This window comes from Eriocheir sinensis, unplaced genomic scaffold (genome assembly GCF_024679095.1).
Source record: "Eriocheir sinensis breed Jianghai 21 unplaced genomic scaffold, ASM2467909v1 Scaffold41, whole genome shotgun sequence".
NCBI lineage: Eukaryota > Metazoa > Arthropoda > Malacostraca > Decapoda > Varunidae > Eriocheir > Eriocheir sinensis.
Window position 1 is genome coordinate 5,700 of NW_026111732.1, and position 16,801 is coordinate 22,500.

At 45.0% G+C, this 16,801-nt stretch overlaps 1 protein-coding gene across 1 annotated transcript; it reads left to right on the forward strand.

Annotated features, from left to right (window-relative positions):
* Positions 1-12,770: 12,770 nt before the first annotated feature.
* LOC126992169 (uncharacterized) lies at positions 12,771-14,891 on the forward strand. The gene is made up of 4 exons (XM_050850830.1): positions 12,771-12,988; positions 13,252-13,424; positions 13,884-14,093; positions 14,312-14,891. The coding sequence occupies exons 1-4, from the start codon at positions 12,970-12,972 to the stop codon at positions 14,720-14,722; spliced, it is 813 nt and encodes a 270-aa protein (XP_050706787.1). The 5' UTR covers positions 12,771-12,969; the 3' UTR covers positions 14,723-14,891.
* The last annotated feature ends 1,910 nt before the right edge of the window (positions 14,892-16,801 follow it).

Consider the following 16,801-nt stretch of genomic DNA (forward strand, 5'->3'; position numbering starts at 1 on the left):
CTCTAGTATGGCCGGCAGCACACGAGGAGGAGGAGGAGGAGGAGGAAGAGAAGTGGGAGAAGGAGGAGCAAAAGGAAGGGTAGGAGGAGGAGGAGGAGCGCCTACAACTCATTAAATATGCAGGCGGCGCCGTGGAAAGTTTAATTAATTCCCGAAAGTTGAAGAAACAACGTTAGGCTCAAGAATAATTGACATATTTTAGCGAGTTTTCCATAACCGAATCAGGAGGCGAGGCGTTAACACACATCCCGGGCATTCTTGGGAAACTACGCTCATGAAAATAACAAAACTGAAGTTTGACGTTATTTTTTTTTTATTTTTTTTTTTTTTTTACAGCAAAGGAGACAGCTCAAGGGCACAAAAAAGTAAACATTAATAAATAAAAAAAAGCCCGCTACTCGCTGCTCCTAAAAAGAATCCAAAGAGGTGGCCGAAAGATAAGTCAGTTTCGGGAGGAGAGGTGTCCTGATACCCTCCTCTTGAAAGAGTTCAAGTCGTAGGCAGGAGGAAATACAGATGAAGGAAGATTGTTCCAGAGTTTACCAGCGTGAGGGATGAAAGAGTGAAGATGCTGGTTAACTCTTGCATAAGGGGTTTGGACAGTATAGGGATGAGCATGAGTAGAAAGTCGAGTGCAGCGGGGCCGCGGGAGGGGGGGAGGCATGCATTTAGCAAGTTCAGAAGAGCAGTCAGCGTGGAAATATCGATAGAAGATAGAAAGAGAGGCAACATTGCGGCGGAATTTAAGAGGTAGAAGACTATCAGTATGAGGAGAAGAGCTGATGAGACGAAGAGCCTTTGCCTCCACTCTGTCCAGAAGAGCTATGTGAGTGGAGCCCCCCCACACATGAGATGCATACTCCATACGAGGGCGGACAAGGCCCCTGTATATGGACAGCAACTGTGCAGGGGAGAAGAACTGGCGGAGACGGTACAGAACGCCCAGCCTCGAGGAAGCTGATTTAGTAAGAGATGAGATATGAAGTTTCCAGTTGAGATTTTGAGTTAAGGATAGACCGAGGATGTTTAGTGTTGAGGAAGGTGATAGCTGGGTGTTGTCAAAGAATAGGGGATAGTTGTTTGGAAGATTGTGTCGAGTGGATAGGTGGAGAAACTGTGTTTTTGAGGCGTTGAAGGACACCAGGTTCTTCTTGCCCCAATCGGAAATAATAGTAAGGTCTGAGGCTAAGCGTTCTGCAGCCTCCAGCCTTGAGTCGTTAAGTTCCTGAAGGGTGGGTCTTCTATTAAAGAAGTTGAATAATGCAGAGTGGAATCATCGGCGTAGGAATGGATAGGACAGTTCGTTTTGGAAAGAAGATCATCAATGAACAACAGAAAAAGAGTGGGAGATAGGACAGAACCCTGTGGGACACCACTGTTAATAGATTTAGGGGAAGAACAGTGACCGTCTACCACGGCAGAAATATAACGGTCAGAAAGGAAACTGGAGATAAAGGTACAAAGAGAAGGATAGAAACCGTAGGAGGGAGTTTGGAAAGCAAAGATTTGTGCCAGACCCTATCAAAAGCTTTTGATATGTCCAGCGCAATAGCAAAAGTTTCACCGAAACGGCTAAGAGAGGATGACCAAGAGTCAGTTAAGAAGGCTAGGAGATCACCAGTAGAACGCCCCTTGCGGAACCCATACTGGCGATCAGATAGAAGGTCAGAAGTGGAAAGGTGCTTTTGAATCTTACGGTTAAGGATTGATTCTAAAGCTTTAGATAGACAAGAAAGTAAAGCAATAGGACGGTAGTTTGAGGGATTGGAGCGGTCACCCTTCTTAGGTACAGGCTGTGTGAAGGCATACTTCCAGCAAGAAGGAAAGGTAGATGTTGACAGGCAGAGGCGAAAGAGTTTGACCAGGCAGGGTGACAGCACGGAGGCACAGTTTTTAAGGACAATAGGAGGCACTCCATCAGGTCCATAAGCCTTCTGAGGATTGAGGCCAGAGAGGGCATAGAAAACATCATTTTGAAGAATCTTTATAACAGGCATAAAGGAGTCAGAGGGGGGATGAGTAGGAGGAATATGCCCAGAATCGTCCAGAGTGGAGTTTTTAGAAAAAGTTTGAGAAGAGTTCAGCCTTAGAGATAGATGAGACGGCAGTGTTGCCGTCAGGACTGAGGAGTGGAGGGAAAGATGAAGAAGTGAAGTTGGAGGAGATGTTTTTGGCTAGATGCCAGAAGTCACGGGAAGAGTTAGAGAAAGCAAGGTTTTGACATTTTCTATTAATGAAAGAATTTTTGGTTAGTCGGAGAATAGATTTGGCACGATTTCGGGCAGAAATGTAAAGTTCATAATTAGCATTAGTTTGAAGGCTCTGGTATCTTTGTGGACATTCTCAATCATTGAGGTCATACCGGGAAGCTCATTCCGTAAAAAGCCTTGAATATGCTTACTTGTGTGGGTGTTCGCTCCAGTTACACTTCGTATGGCAAGCGATAGCGGGTCATCCAGAAATCCTGACCTTTGGGACCACATACTACTATAAAACTTATGTTGCTTGAACTTTATCATGTCTGGAAGCGACGGGTAACCAATTTCGGCATAGCAAACCAAGTTTGATGTTGTTCTCCTGATTCCTAAAAGCTGCTTGAGCGCCCAGTTATATAGTTTGATAACTGGCTTGATATCAGCGCCCACCCAGGACTCGCATCCATATCGCGGGGACGACATCATGGCAGCATCGAGGACCCGTCGCTTCACGATAAATGGTACATCCTTCTTCTTCTTGAGAACTGATACATACTTCAGCACCTGACACAGCTTACTTTTCCCGTGTAACTTGACAGCCGAGGACACCGAGCCGTCGCAGGTGAACGGTGATCCCAGATAGACGTAACTAGTGCAGTGGTCAATTACCAAACCATCCACGTGCAACGACACGACACCACTACGCAACTCATTCATCCTGCGGTCACCCTCCTTAGCGGTCACCCTTCCGAGGCCTTTTTTATGTTCCCATCGTTTTAACACTTTAGGGCTGGTTTCCTTCCGCCTGTCTGTCTGTCTGTGTCGGTCTCCGTTCTACGTTTTATCTAACTTCGGTATTATGAGTTAAAATCCGTTGCGTCCTGTTTTCCCATTTTAATTCAGTATGTATTTTAAAGCTCTTTGCGTCGTGGTTTGAGGCGCTTAGGTCTTCATTATTTCCTGTTTCCATTCTTCCCTTTGTTTGACTTTAGCGGTGGTGGTAGTGGGAGGTACTGTGTGTGTGTGTGTGTGTGTGTGTGTGTGTGTGTGTGTGTGTGTGTGTGTGTGTGTGTGTGTGTGTGTGTGTGTGTGTGTGTGTTTGTCTCTCTCTCTCTCTCTCTCTCTCTCTCTCTCTCTCTCTCTCTCTCTCTCTCTCTCTCTCTCTCTCTCTCTCTCTCTCTCTCTCTCTCTCTCTCTCTCTCTCTCTCTCTCTCTCTCTCTCTCTCTCTCTCTCCTTCCCTTCCCTTCCCTTCCCTTCCCTTCCCTTCTTCTACCATCCCTTCCCTTCCTTCTTCCATCGCCAGCTTCCATTCATCACCCACCCTCTCTCTCTCTCTCTCTCTCTCTCTCTCTCTCTCTCTCTCTCTCTCTCTCTCTCTCTCTCTCTCTCTCTCTCTCTCTCTCTCTCTCTCTCTCTCTCTCTCTCTCTCTCTCTCTCTCTCTCTCTCTCTCTCTCTCTCTCTCTCTCTCTCTCTCTCTCTCTCTCTCTCTCTCGGAAAGTCCATATTTAGTGTCCCCGCCGTTGGGTCTCGTAACATAGCAACTTTTGACCGTAGCGAGGCGGTGAGAAAACTTTAAAACCAGTCCAGTGAAGCAACGAGAGCAGGAGGAGGAGGAGGAGGAAGAGGAGGAGGAAGAGGAGGAGGAGGAGAAGGAGGAGGAGGAGGGACGAGAAGAATAGCGAGAAAGGAAAAAGAGCAAGGGAGAGAGATAATGAGGGGAGAAAGTCACCCTCCTCCTCCTCCTCCTCCTCCTTTCCTCTGTTTCCTTCGTTCTTTCGTTTTCATTTTTTATTGTCTCTGTCTGTGTGTCTGTCCGTCCGTCTGTCCGTCCGTCTGTCCGTCTGTCCGTCTCTCTCTCTCTCTCTCTCTCTCTCTCTCTCTCTCTCTCTCTCTCTCTCTCTCTCTCTCTCTCTCTCTCTCTCTCTCTCTCTCTCTCTCTCTCTCTCTCTCTCTCTCTCTCTCTCTCTCTCTCTCTCTCTCTCTCTCTCTCTCTCTCTCTCTCTCTCTCTCTTTTCCCTTCCCCTCCCCTCCCCTCCCCTCCCCTCCCCTCTCTCTCATCCATTCTTTTCCGTTCCTCTCCCGTCCTCTCTCTCTCTTCTTCTCCTTCTTGCCCTCCCCTCACAGCCGTCAGTTATCCGCATGGTAGGTCAGGGCGAGCAGGGGTGAGCTCCTCCCCACGCCGCAGGAACCCCAAAAGGAACGCTGTCGTCCAATATTCATAGTTGCTGGTGGTGGTGGTGGTGGAGGTGGTGCTTGTGGTGGTGGTGCTTGTGGTGGTGGTGGTGGTATAGAGTATGGGCCCTTAGGCAGATTTGGTGGAAAATTTGGAGGTTTGGTTAGGTTATGTATAGTAGTGACGGTGGTAGTAGTAGTAGTAGTAGTAGTAGTAGTAGTAGTGGTGGTAGTGGTAGTAGTAGTAGTGGTAGTAGTGGTGGTGGGAGAGAAAGGGCCCGTAGGATTGAACAGTGAATAGGAGGGATTGGAAAGGCAAAGTTGGGGGTATATGCTATAACTGCGCGTGGCGGCGGTGTTCATCTCTGTCACATCGGTTCCAGAGGTTATGGAAAGGATGGGTTAAGGATATTTTCAGTGGTGGATGGTAGAGAGGCAGGAGACGTTGATTGTTGGTGTTCCTTATTAATATAAAGTCAGGTAATGTAATGAATGCGGCGTGAATTAGTTGGAGTGCTTGACTAATAGAGGAACGAGTGTTATAGTGTGATGGAGTAATTGTGGTGGATGTGGAGTGGTTAAGAAGTAAATGGAATGGCTAGGTTAAGTTCGTCATTTTATATTTAGTCGGGGAATGCAATGAATGTCGTGTGAATAAGTTGGGGTGCTTGTCTAAGAGTGGAAGGGGGGGCGATATAGTCTGGTGGAGTAGTTGTTGGGGTGGATATGGAGTGGTCGAAGAGAAGAGGGATGTGGAGTAGTCTAGGAGTGGAGGGAATGACTGCTTTAAGTATTGGTGTTCCTCCTTTTTATATTTAATCGGGAAATGTAAGGAATGAGTTGTGGCGCTTGGCTAAGAGAAGGACGAGTGGTATAGCTGAATGGGGTGCAGGTGGCGTGGGCGAGGAGTGAAGGGAAGGCCACTTTAAACGTTGTTGTGGACGGCTGGCTCGGCGGGTGTCTGGGTGAGGTCTGGCATGCAAGGGGCGGCGGCGGGCAGACGCGGCTGACGGGAAGACACACGGCCGGCAGGACTTATGGGACGGGGCTGAGGAAGGGCGTCTCGTGGTCTTATTGGGAAGGTGTGTGGATGTGTAGGTAGTGAGGGAGGCGAGGCGAGGCTGTGCTGAGGAAGGGCCGCTTGTGGTGTTATTGGGAAGGTGTGTGGATGTGTAGGTAGTGAGGGAGGCGAGGCGAGGCTGTGCTGAGGAAGGGCGGCTTGTGGTGTTATTGGGAAGGTGTGTGGATGTGTAGGTAGTGAGGGAGGCGAGGCGAGGCTGTGCTGAGGAAGGGCGGCTTGTTGTGTTATTGGGAAGGTGTGTGGATGTGTAGGTAGTGAGGGAGGCGAGGCGAGGCTGTGCTGAGGAAGGACGGCTTGTTGTGTTATTGGGAAGGTGTGTGGATGTGTAGGTAGTGAGAGAGGCGAGGCGAGGCTGTGCTGAGGAAAGGCGTATTGTGGTGTTATCGGAAAGGTGTGTGGATGTGTAGGTAGTGAGGGAGGCGAGGCGAGGCTGTGCTGAGGAAAGGCGTATTGTGGTGTTATCGGAAAGGTGTGTGGATGTGTAGGTAGTGAGAGAGGCGAGGCGAGGCTGTGCTGAGGAAAGGCGTCTTGTGGTGTTATCGGAAAGGTGTGTGGATGTGTAGGTAGTGAGGGAGGCGAGGCGAGGCTGTGCTGAGGAAAGGCGTATTGTGGTGTTATCGGAAAGGTGTGTGGATGTGTAGGTAGTGAGGGAGGCGAGGCGAGGCTGTGCTGAGAGGCGGCACGTTGTCATGCTGGTAAAGGTATTGAATTATCTATATATACCTGTCTATCTATCAATGTATCTATCTGTTTAAGAGCTCTATCTATGTCTCTTTTGGCCACTGTAGTTCTTTAGGAGCTCTGATTAGAAAGCTTTTTTGTTGTCATTTGTTTTTTGCCCTTGAGCTGCTTCCTTTGCTGTAAAAAAGAGTAGGAAGGGCGAGGAAGAGAAGAGCAGAAAGGGGAAGGGGAGGGACAAAAAAAAACTACCACCCTAATTGTTCCTTACGTTGTCTTAAACACATTCTTTTTATGGGAATGTGTGCAGATATGTATCGGTAGGGAGGGAGGAGGGAGAAGGGAGAGGGCTGCATACCACACTAATTGTTCCGTGCGTTACATCTTACTCAATTTTACTATCGGGAACATGTATGCAGATATATTTCAGTAGAAGGGCTGAAGGGGAAGGGACTACAAACCAGACTAATCGCTCCTTTCTTTATAGCACACTTGCATTTGGGAAAGTGTATGCATATATATTCTCGTAGGAAGGAAGGAGAAGGAAGGGACTGCATACATACATACATACTTACTCCTTCGCCTACATTTCAGTACACTTAATTTTAGGAGGCTGATCATCTCTTTTTTTGGCCTCCGTGGCTCCGTCCCTTTTGTATCAGAGGTGGCGTCATTGAGGGGCCTTTTTTACTTGTCTTTCTGCTCTGTTTAGGATCTTACGGCGTCTCTTTTACCGTATAGCAAAAGTAGAGACCAGGGGAAGAAAAAAGGACGTGTCACAGTAGTTCTTTTTATCGCTAAATTCGATAAAGGTGTGTTTCAATAATTGCCAAGAGAAAAAGAAAAAGAAGAGAAAAAAGCGCAGTGTGTTCCCGCCATCCCCGCCGCCACGCCAGACACGTTCTCCCAGCGGATCTAGTTACTGTCCGCTCGCTCTTTCTATCCTCCACCCACGGCCATTACGTTCACTTACAACTTTGTGCGGGCCAGGGTTGGAATTCTCTCGGGGGCAGACGTAGCCAAACCTAACCTTACCGAAGTTATCTTAACCTAGTATCCTATCCTAACCTGATACAACCTAACCTTACCAGACCTATCCTAACCTAATCTTACCTAACCTTATCCAGCCTATCCTTACCTAATCTAACATAATCTAATCTTATCTAACGTTACCCAACCTTGCCTTACTTTACCTTGCCTTACCTTACCCTACCCTGCCCTGCATAACCTAACCGTACCTAACCGTGTCTAACCTTATCTAAACTAAACTAACCTCACCTTGCCTTACCTAAACTGATCTAACCTAACCTATCCTAGCCTCACCTAACATTACCTAACCTAATCCAACCTAACCTTACCTAACCTTACCTAATCTAACTTAAGTTTTCCTGACCTAATCTAACACTACCTGACCCAACCTGAACCAACCTAATCTTGTTTTAACTGATCTAACCTTACCTAACCTGTCCTAGCCTTTCCTAACATGACCTATCCTAACTATCCTAACCTATCCTAACATGACTTATCCTAATTTGTCCTAACCTGATTTATCCTAACCTATCCTAACCTACCCTAACGTCAGCTATCCTAACCTCAGCTATCCTAGGTAAACCCAACCAAATCTAACCGACCTAACTTAACCTATCCTAACTTCACCTTACCTTACCTATCCCATCCCAACCTCACCTAACGTTACCTAACCTTACCTAAGCTATCTTAACCAAACCCAACCTTATCTAAACAATCCTAATCTAACAATATAACCTCTCCTTACCTCAACAAACCTAACCTGACCCAACGTTACCTTACGTAACCTTTTCTAACCATATCTTAACTTACCTAAACTAAACTAACCTAACCTTACTTTACCTTGCCTTGCCTTGCCTTACCTTACTTTACCTTACCTAACCTTACCTTACCTTACCTTACCTTACCTTATCTAACCTTACTTTTCCTTACCTTACCTTACCTTACCTTACCTTACCTATTCTTACTTTTCCTTACCTTATCTTACTTTACCTTATCTTACCTTACCTTACCTAATCTTACTTTTCCTTACCTTATCTTACTTTACCTTACCTTACCTTACCTTACCTTACCTATTCTCACTTTTCCTTACCTTACCTATTCTTACTTCTCCTTACCTTATCTTCCTTTACCTTACCTTACCTTACCTTACCTACTCTCAATTTACCTTACCTTACCTATTCTTACTTCTCCTTACCTTATCCTACTTTACCTTACCTTACCTTACCTTACCTATTCTTACTTTTCCTTACCTTATCTTACTTTACCTTATCTTACCTTACCTTACCTAATCTTACTTTTCCTTACCTTATCTTACTTTACCTTACCTTACCTTACCTATTCTTACTTTGCCTTACCTTACCTTACTTTACCTATTCTTACTTTTCCTTACCTTATCTTACTTTACCTTACCTTACCTTACCTATTCTTACTTTTCCTTACCTTATCTTACTTTACCTTACCTTACCTTACTTTACCTAACCTTACGTTACCTTACCTAACCTTACCTATCCTAACCTAGCATAACCCAGGTAGCCGCTGCAGACAGGCACTCACACTGCTGTTCGCAGTGTGGCCTGATAAAGAGAACCATTCACAGAGGGACCAAGGGCGAGGCGAGCCGAGCTATTCCGGACATCCCTTGCCGCCCTGCCTTCCGGGGCGTTAAGGCGCGCTGATCTCCCCAAGGTTCAGAGGTCACAGCGACGGACTTACGTAGGGCGCTAGTCTCAGACGCTTCCGCCGCTCACTCGCATCACCTCTTCCCTATGGCCGAAAAGGAGATGAATTGAGTTTTTATGTGGGTGTGCAAGCCCCGAAATGTTTGAGAATATGTCCCTTTAGTCTCTGGCGTAAAAGTGTTCTCAGTTTCAATTCTCGATCTTAATTTGGGACCTATAGTATTTAGCTTTATAATGTGTCTTTGTTTCTCTCTCTCTCTCTCTCTCTCTCTCTCTCTCTCTCTCTCTCTCTCTCTCTCTCTCTCTCTCTCTCTCTCTCTCTCTCTCTCTCTCTCTCTCTCTCTCTGAAGAGAGAGAGGGAGATGAGAGAAAGGAGGAAGAGGAATGGGTGAGAGAGACAAAAAAATATATATATATATATATATATATATATATATATATATATATATATATATATATATATATATATATATATATATATATATATATATATATATATATATATAGAGAGAGAGAGAGAGAGAGAGAGAGAGAGAGAGAGAGAGAGAGAGAGAGAGAGAGAGAGAGAGAGAGAGAGAGAGAGAGAGAGAGAGAGAGAGAGAGAGAGAGAGAGAGAGAGAGAGAGAGATTGAGATATATGCACACGAATTAATTTGGGTATGAAGCTGTTTATTATAAACATATAAAATCGCCCGGCACGCGTGTCTACACCCAAGCAACATGCCCACAGCTATAGAAGACTTTTGAAGATCAAATAATGGCAGAGGACCAGATTACACCATCACTAAATGATTCGCGGGAGCGAAACAAAATCAACTTGTTCACAGAGGAGGAGAAGTTGGTTGAGTGGTACAAGGAGCAAGTATTCTGAATGGCTGAGTGGCTGGTTTATAAATTACTGGATGGCTGGATTATAGATGGCTGATGACTGAATTGTTGGATGGCTGAGTTATAGATGACTGAATGACTGATTAGCTGATTTATATAGATGGGTGAATGGGGGGTAGGACAAAAACTCACCGGACAAAAACTCACCGAAAAATGTGTAAGAAGGACAAAAACTCACCGAAGAGTTAAACCGTATATTTAGACATTAAAAACTTCAAAAAGGAAAAGGCACATAACTATGGTATAACTATCATACATGAATGAATTATTCTAATCAGTGAAGTGCTGAGTTTAAAAGCGGATACATTGACCAACAGCTCGAAGGAACTCCTCTGTGGATTTTCTACCGGCAACGATGTCTTCATATAACGCCTTCAAGCGCTTCTGAATACGAGCATAGTTTCTCTTTCTTCTCTTTTTTGGAGGCTCGCCTCGGTCATCTTGCAGTATCATGGTTTTGACTATGGCTTCATCCTTCCTAATGTTATCAATAGTAGTGTAAAAAGATGGGTGGGAATGACCAACAAGCTGCTTGAACGATGAATTCCAAGTTTCACTCATATTATTTGTTCGAGGTGCATGATTTAATGTGTTGTTGTGTACATTCCATATATCTGGTGGAAAAGAGGGTGGAAGTCGTCGAACATTGCATTGCAGTGATTCTGGATTTTCATTGTTTTGAGGAAGTCGTACATGGCGGAATGTACCTGTAACATATGTCCTGTCAAAGTATGAAAGGAGGTCTTCAAATTCCTCAGGAGTGTTGTCCTTCAATAACGCCATACCTTCTTGGACCTTTTCTATTGGAAGAAATGCTAAACCATCCATCATTCCACAAAACAGCCTACAATCATCATATTCACGGTAGCGATTCACAAGACCTAATTCCTGTATCTCACGCCATGTGCTTTGTGTCAAGTGGAAGAAACATCCTTTAGTGGATACATGAGGACCTAAAATGCTACTGACAGCCTGCATGGCGGCTTTTTCAAAATCTAGTACAATTTCTGTGGGATCTGGTGTGAATCCTAGCCTTTCACAGCCATCTACAATACTTTGAAGCATTTCTTTATATACACTCTGTGACTTTCCAGATAAGAATGCATACACGCAGGAAACTGCTGTTTCACCTAATGGTACTCTAATAACATAAAGTTGCTTGAAAATTTCTGGAGCCATAGCATAATTCCCGTCCATAAACCACGTACGGGCCCGGCACATTAATCGTAAGCACTCATCAGTAGCATATACAACCATTCTGTTACAGGCATCCGAATCACTGTCATACAACAAGAATCGTCTTGACTGTTCACCAGACGTACGTTTCCAGGCATCTGTAATATTTAGTTCACGTACATCTGCAGGTTCTTTAGGTAGTACGCCTCGCCTCTGCCGACCAAGATCACGCCTGCATGTGTCCAGGTGACCAATGTTGGCACGAACTTCGTCACTTGCAGACTCCAGCCCCTGAGCAAGCAGCTGGTTTGGTCGACATTTAGTTTCTTTCGCCTGCTGTTTTAGGGTGGTTCTTAGTTTTGTGACAGAAACTAAGGCTTCGTCTGCTTCATGGTTGTGATCAACAAAGGAGCGCGGATTCTGCAACTGAAAACAAAGAAATTAGCAACTGTTAATTAATGGTTAAAAAAAACGAAAAGTCTATGATCAAAACTGTTAAGGGAAGTATAATCTTAGAAACTACTCACATTTACATCCGTAGTCAAGGCTCCTGCATTTTAAGCTTGATTGTTGACAGCACTGCCATCGTATCCATTCATTCTTCGACATCTTCTTCACATACATATATCCATGAAGGCACAGTTTTTGCCCACCCTTGTTGGTCTTGATGATCTCCATTGCTGCTGATATGGTGAAAGAAAATTGAACACTAAAACAATAACGGATAGTATTTCGAAGAACACTAAAACAATAACGGATAGTATTTCGAAGAATGTCTCGTAATGCATCGTAAGATGTCTTATTTTGTGTCGAACCATGTTTCAAATGAAACTCTTCAACAAATCTTGAATAATTAAAATTATTATATTAAAAAAAATAAACATCTTTAGATATTGTTCGGTGAGTTTTTGTCCTTAAATATTTTTCGGTGAGTTTTTGTCCGGTGAATTTTTGTCCGGTGAGTTTTTGTCCGCGCCCCGGGTGAATGAATGGGTGTTGAGGTTGTAGCTGGTGGTAGGTGGCGTCAACAGGTGTCGGAGCTGACTCCAATGCGGAATCTACGAGGCAACACTTGCAGCAAAGAGTGTACGTGATCACCTGCGTGATTACTACAATTCAGATGCAGGAGCAGTCGCTTGGCAAATGGAAGCAGTCTCAAAATGAAAGGTAAGCACTATGAAAATCAGTTATAATTACATCTTTGGAAGTGCAATGTAAAAATGTAGGGCGGTAAAGGAAATAAGAGTTATTATTTTTTCATTCATTAAATCTAACACACACAACATGATGGCTGAATATAGGGAGGTAGGATGGGCGGAGACACGGAGCGGAAAATATGAGATTGACAGGTCACAGCAGCCGCTCCCTTGTTTACCAGACCTCACCTGATTTGATTTCACAACAACCAAAATTAAATACTGGCAGGGCATGTCTGCTTGATCTCACTCGCTGGTGAAGCGAGGGGCTAGCAGGGCCTCTCCCTCCAGGGATGAATGCGTCGAGGTTGAAGGTGTGTGGGGAGTGCGAGGGCGTGGCTGCACATCCACACCAGGGTGTTTAGGCTGGAGCTGGTGGTAGGTGGGGAAATGAGGAGGATAATACAAATGTCCCCCATCACCTGGCAGGCCCGTAGGATGGGCGGAGAGACCGAGGAGCGGAAAAGATGAGGTCATTCTGGTCGGCAGGTGACAACAACCATGCACTCCCTTGCTTAAGCCCAGACCTCACCTGATTTGACCCCATAAAAAGCAGGTTTAAATACTGGGCAGGACATGTCGAACACACAGATGACCTCTAACCACCGTCCGGCACGTGTCCCTTTATGTCTAAGCAAGATGTCCAGCCCACAGCCACAGAAGACCTTTGAAGATCAACTCACGGCAGAGAACCAGACAACACCCTCACAAAATGATTCGCGGGAGCGAAACAAAATTAACTTGTTCACAGAGCAGGAGGAGGAGGATTTGGTTGAGTGATACAAGGAGCAAGTGTTCTTATATGACAAGGAGTCGAAGGACCACAAAAATCGTGACAAGAAGGCTCGAGTTCTAGAAGAAAAGGGAAGATCCATGCTCCCTCCTGTAAAAGGTATGTGCTAATATTATGTAACAGGTATCAAGAGTTTTATAACCCCGCTAGGTGCGCTATTTTAGACACTTAAAATACCTTTTTTTATACCCTTTGTGAACCTTTTATTTTTTTACTGTAATTGACAACATTGCATTGACAGCAAAATTTTGAGTAACATTTTTCAGCAGGATGTACCAGGTGTACGTGCAAGTGATAGTGAAAACGAGTTATTTTGTGAATTATTTAGTTTGATTGCTGATGTGTCTCTGCTGTTGTTGCAGGTGGGCAGATTTTCACCTGGATAGACACACATCGAACAAGGTTCTGTAAACTAACAACACCTAAGTCAGGGAGTGGGCGTCCCGTTCTGTCCGTGAGGGAGAAATGGATTTTCGAAAAATTCAGCTTCCTCAAGGAGCACATCAGATGTGTCCCCCAGCGTCAGTCACAAATGGTATGTTAGTGTCATGTTCTTGCTTCATGTTCTCAAAGAGGTTATGCATGCAAAGCTGCCAGGATGTGGTAGTACAGTGGAAAAGTAAGGAAGTAAACTTTTAATTATATTCTTACTATAAATTTGTTGTTGCAAATATTTTTTAGATATGCAAAATGCATTAATGTTACCGTAAATGCAACCATTCACTTCGAGAATCATCTTTATTAACACTTATTCATCAAATCAACCTTATTTACTTTTAATTGAATTTCCACTGCTTTCCCATCTAATAATATTGTCTGTAGTGCCGTCCTTCATTTTACTTTGTCCGCCCATTAATTAATTTCTTATTATTAGCAGGGAAATATGTGTGACTTAATACTCTTCCGGGATAATACACACACACGAAACCTCATTATGTTATTTATTGTGCAATGATCTCGTGAAAATTATTCACTTTTCTTCGTGTTCTCTCAGTTTGGTATGCAGCCTGACCAGCAAGAGACGCAAGGAGAGCAGGGGGAGGAGGCTGAAGAGGAAGTGATCCTTGAGGAGTTGGAGGATGCTGTTGTGGTCGCCACACCCTCCATCACCGTCGCACCTACGGTCTTCACCCCTTCCACCAGCACTACCCCTGCAGGAAAGAGGAAGCGCACCCCGACGGATGACGGTGCATTAATCGAAAAGGTATAGTCCTAAATTATAATTAAAAATATTTTATACTTTATTAAATTATTGGCACCCTGAAAATACTTGTGAAGGATATAAATACTCCAAGTATGCCTCAGCGTGGGTAGTGTTCTGGGGATCGCGTGAGGTTGTACCAATAAAATCCCCATGAACCCCCTATAAAAAAAAAAACCTATAAAAAAAAAGTTGCTAATCTGCCTCCCTTTTTACACTAGGTTTTGGGTCATCTCTCCGACTCCCGAGATGTGAGGCAGCGACTACAACGACTTGAGCATCGAACGCCTCAACAACACAAAGTTCACGCTTTCTACGAATACATGGAATGCCTGACATGGATCCTGTTCTCTGGCGGCGGTATACGGCAAAGGTTATGGAACTGGGGAATCAGTTCATGGCTGAAGATGATAAAAAGAAGAGAAAACACGTATCCCCAATCAAGGTCCCGCCCAGGGGACATTGGCCAGGCCTGCCAGGTGATGGGGGACATTTGTATTATCCTCCTCACTTCCCCACCTACCACCAGCTCCAGCCTCAACACCCTGGTGTGGATGTGCAGCCACGCCCTCGCACTCCCCACACACCTTCAACCTCGACGTATTCATCCCTGGAGGGAGAGGCCCTGCTAGCCCCTCGCTCCACCAGCGAGTGAGATCAAGCAGACATGCCCTGCCCAGTATTTAATCTTGGTTGTTGTGAAATCAAATCAGGTGAGGTCTGGTAAACAAGGGAGCGGCTGCTGTGACCTGTCAACCTCATCTTTTCCGCTCCGTGTCTCCGCCCATCCTACCTCCCTATATTCAGCCATCATGTTGTGTGTGTTAGATTTAATGAATGAAAAAATAATAACTCTTATTTCCTTTACCGCCCTACATTTTTACATTGCACTTCCAAAGATGTAATTATAACTGATTTTCATAGTGCTTACCTTTCATTTTGAGACTGCTTCCCTTTGCCAAGCGACTGCTCCTGCATCTGAATTGTAGTAATCACGCAGGTGATCACGTACACTCTTTGCTGCAAGTGTTGCAGTGTTGCCATTGGAGTCGGCTCCGACACCTGTTGACGCCACTGTCCAGGGCTGACTGCATGAGTGTCTGGATCCTCAGTGTCTAACAGGTTTGCATGTTGACTCTGATATCTCATCCGCATTATATTGTGGAGGATGCAACATGCTTGAACCACAGACTCCACCCGCCTTGGCCCAATCTGCAGCGTTGTCAACAATCACCTGAATCTATATAAAAAAAATCATAAATGGTAGAAATAGGTAAATGGTAATGTGTAGAGTAATACAAATAAAACAGACATAAGAGAGAGAGAGAGAGAGAGAGAGAGAGAGAGAGAGAGAGAGAGAGAGAGAGAGAGAGAGAGAGAGAGAGAGAGAGAGAGAGAGAGAGAGAGAGAGAGAGAGAGAGAGAGAGAGAGAGAGAGAGAGAGAGAGAGAGAGAGAGAGAGAGAGAGAGAGAGAGAGAGAGGGAGGAGGAGAGGAGAGAGGAGGAGGGAGAGAGGAGAGGGAGAGAGAGATGAGAGAGAGAGAGAGAGAGAGAGAGAGAGAGAGAGAGAGAGAGAGAGAGAGAGAGAGAGAGAGAGAGAGAGAGAGAGAGAGAGAGAGAGAGAGAGAGAGAGAGAGAGAGAGAGAGAGAGAGAGAGAGAGAGAGAGAGAGAGAGAGAGAGAGAGAGAGTGTTTTATGCACACGAATGAACTTAGGTATGAAGGTGTTTATGAGGTAATTATAAATATATGAAAATGCAAAGACCGGGAAACATGGAAGATGAAAAATTGCCAACATACTGGAGCTCAGAATCCCGAAAGCGTTTTCAACAGTCCTTCGTAGTTGAAGAGCCTCTGATCAAGTCTTGCTTGTCTGTGGGGATGAAGCTTCATGATCCAAGTCCTGAGAGGGAATGCATCATCCCCGTCGAAAAAATAGGGGATCGGAGTGTTTCCTTGTAGAAGGGGCTCTGGTTCTGGCAGCTTGACTTGTTTGCTCTCCAAACCAGCTCGGAGGGAACATGTCGGGAATACTCCTCCGTCAGAAGCTGAACCAGGGGAGCCGATGGCAGCATAAGTAAATTTTTAATCAGCGTCCACCACAGCCGTGAGTACAATGGAATGAAAACCTTTGTAGTTGAAGTACAAAGAGCCACCATTCTGAGGGCACCTGATGGCAATGTGTTTGCCATCTATGGCACCAAGGCAGTGATGAAATTGCCACCTGTTTGATAAATGACTGGCTATTGTTTCCCATCCTTCTGGTGTTGTGGGGCACTGAAGCACTTCTTCTTGATACTCCTCGATGATTGCCTCACATGTCTCTGGGATTATCTTGGAGATGGTATTGTTTGCAATTCTGAAGGAGTACTGGAGACTGATGTAGCTCTCACTTGTAGCAAGAAACCTCAGAGTGATGGCGAGTCGAATAGCGGGTGAGACAGATTTCCACCAAAAGGTGTCCTTCTTGACGATGCGTGGTTCCACTCTGTTCAGGATCTCACAAAGGAACACAAAGGAAGAACAAACAACAGCAGACCTGCTGGTCCTTACGAGGTTGTTTGTGACAAGCTACACTAACTATCTAATCAAAGGTGGAAGATGAAGGACAGCAAAGGCGAAGGCTCCTCCCCACCCCCCATCCCTCCAGCCAAAGCTGGCAGGAAAGGAAAAAGAACCATGCAGCATGGAAAAACTGCATGGAATTTATGTA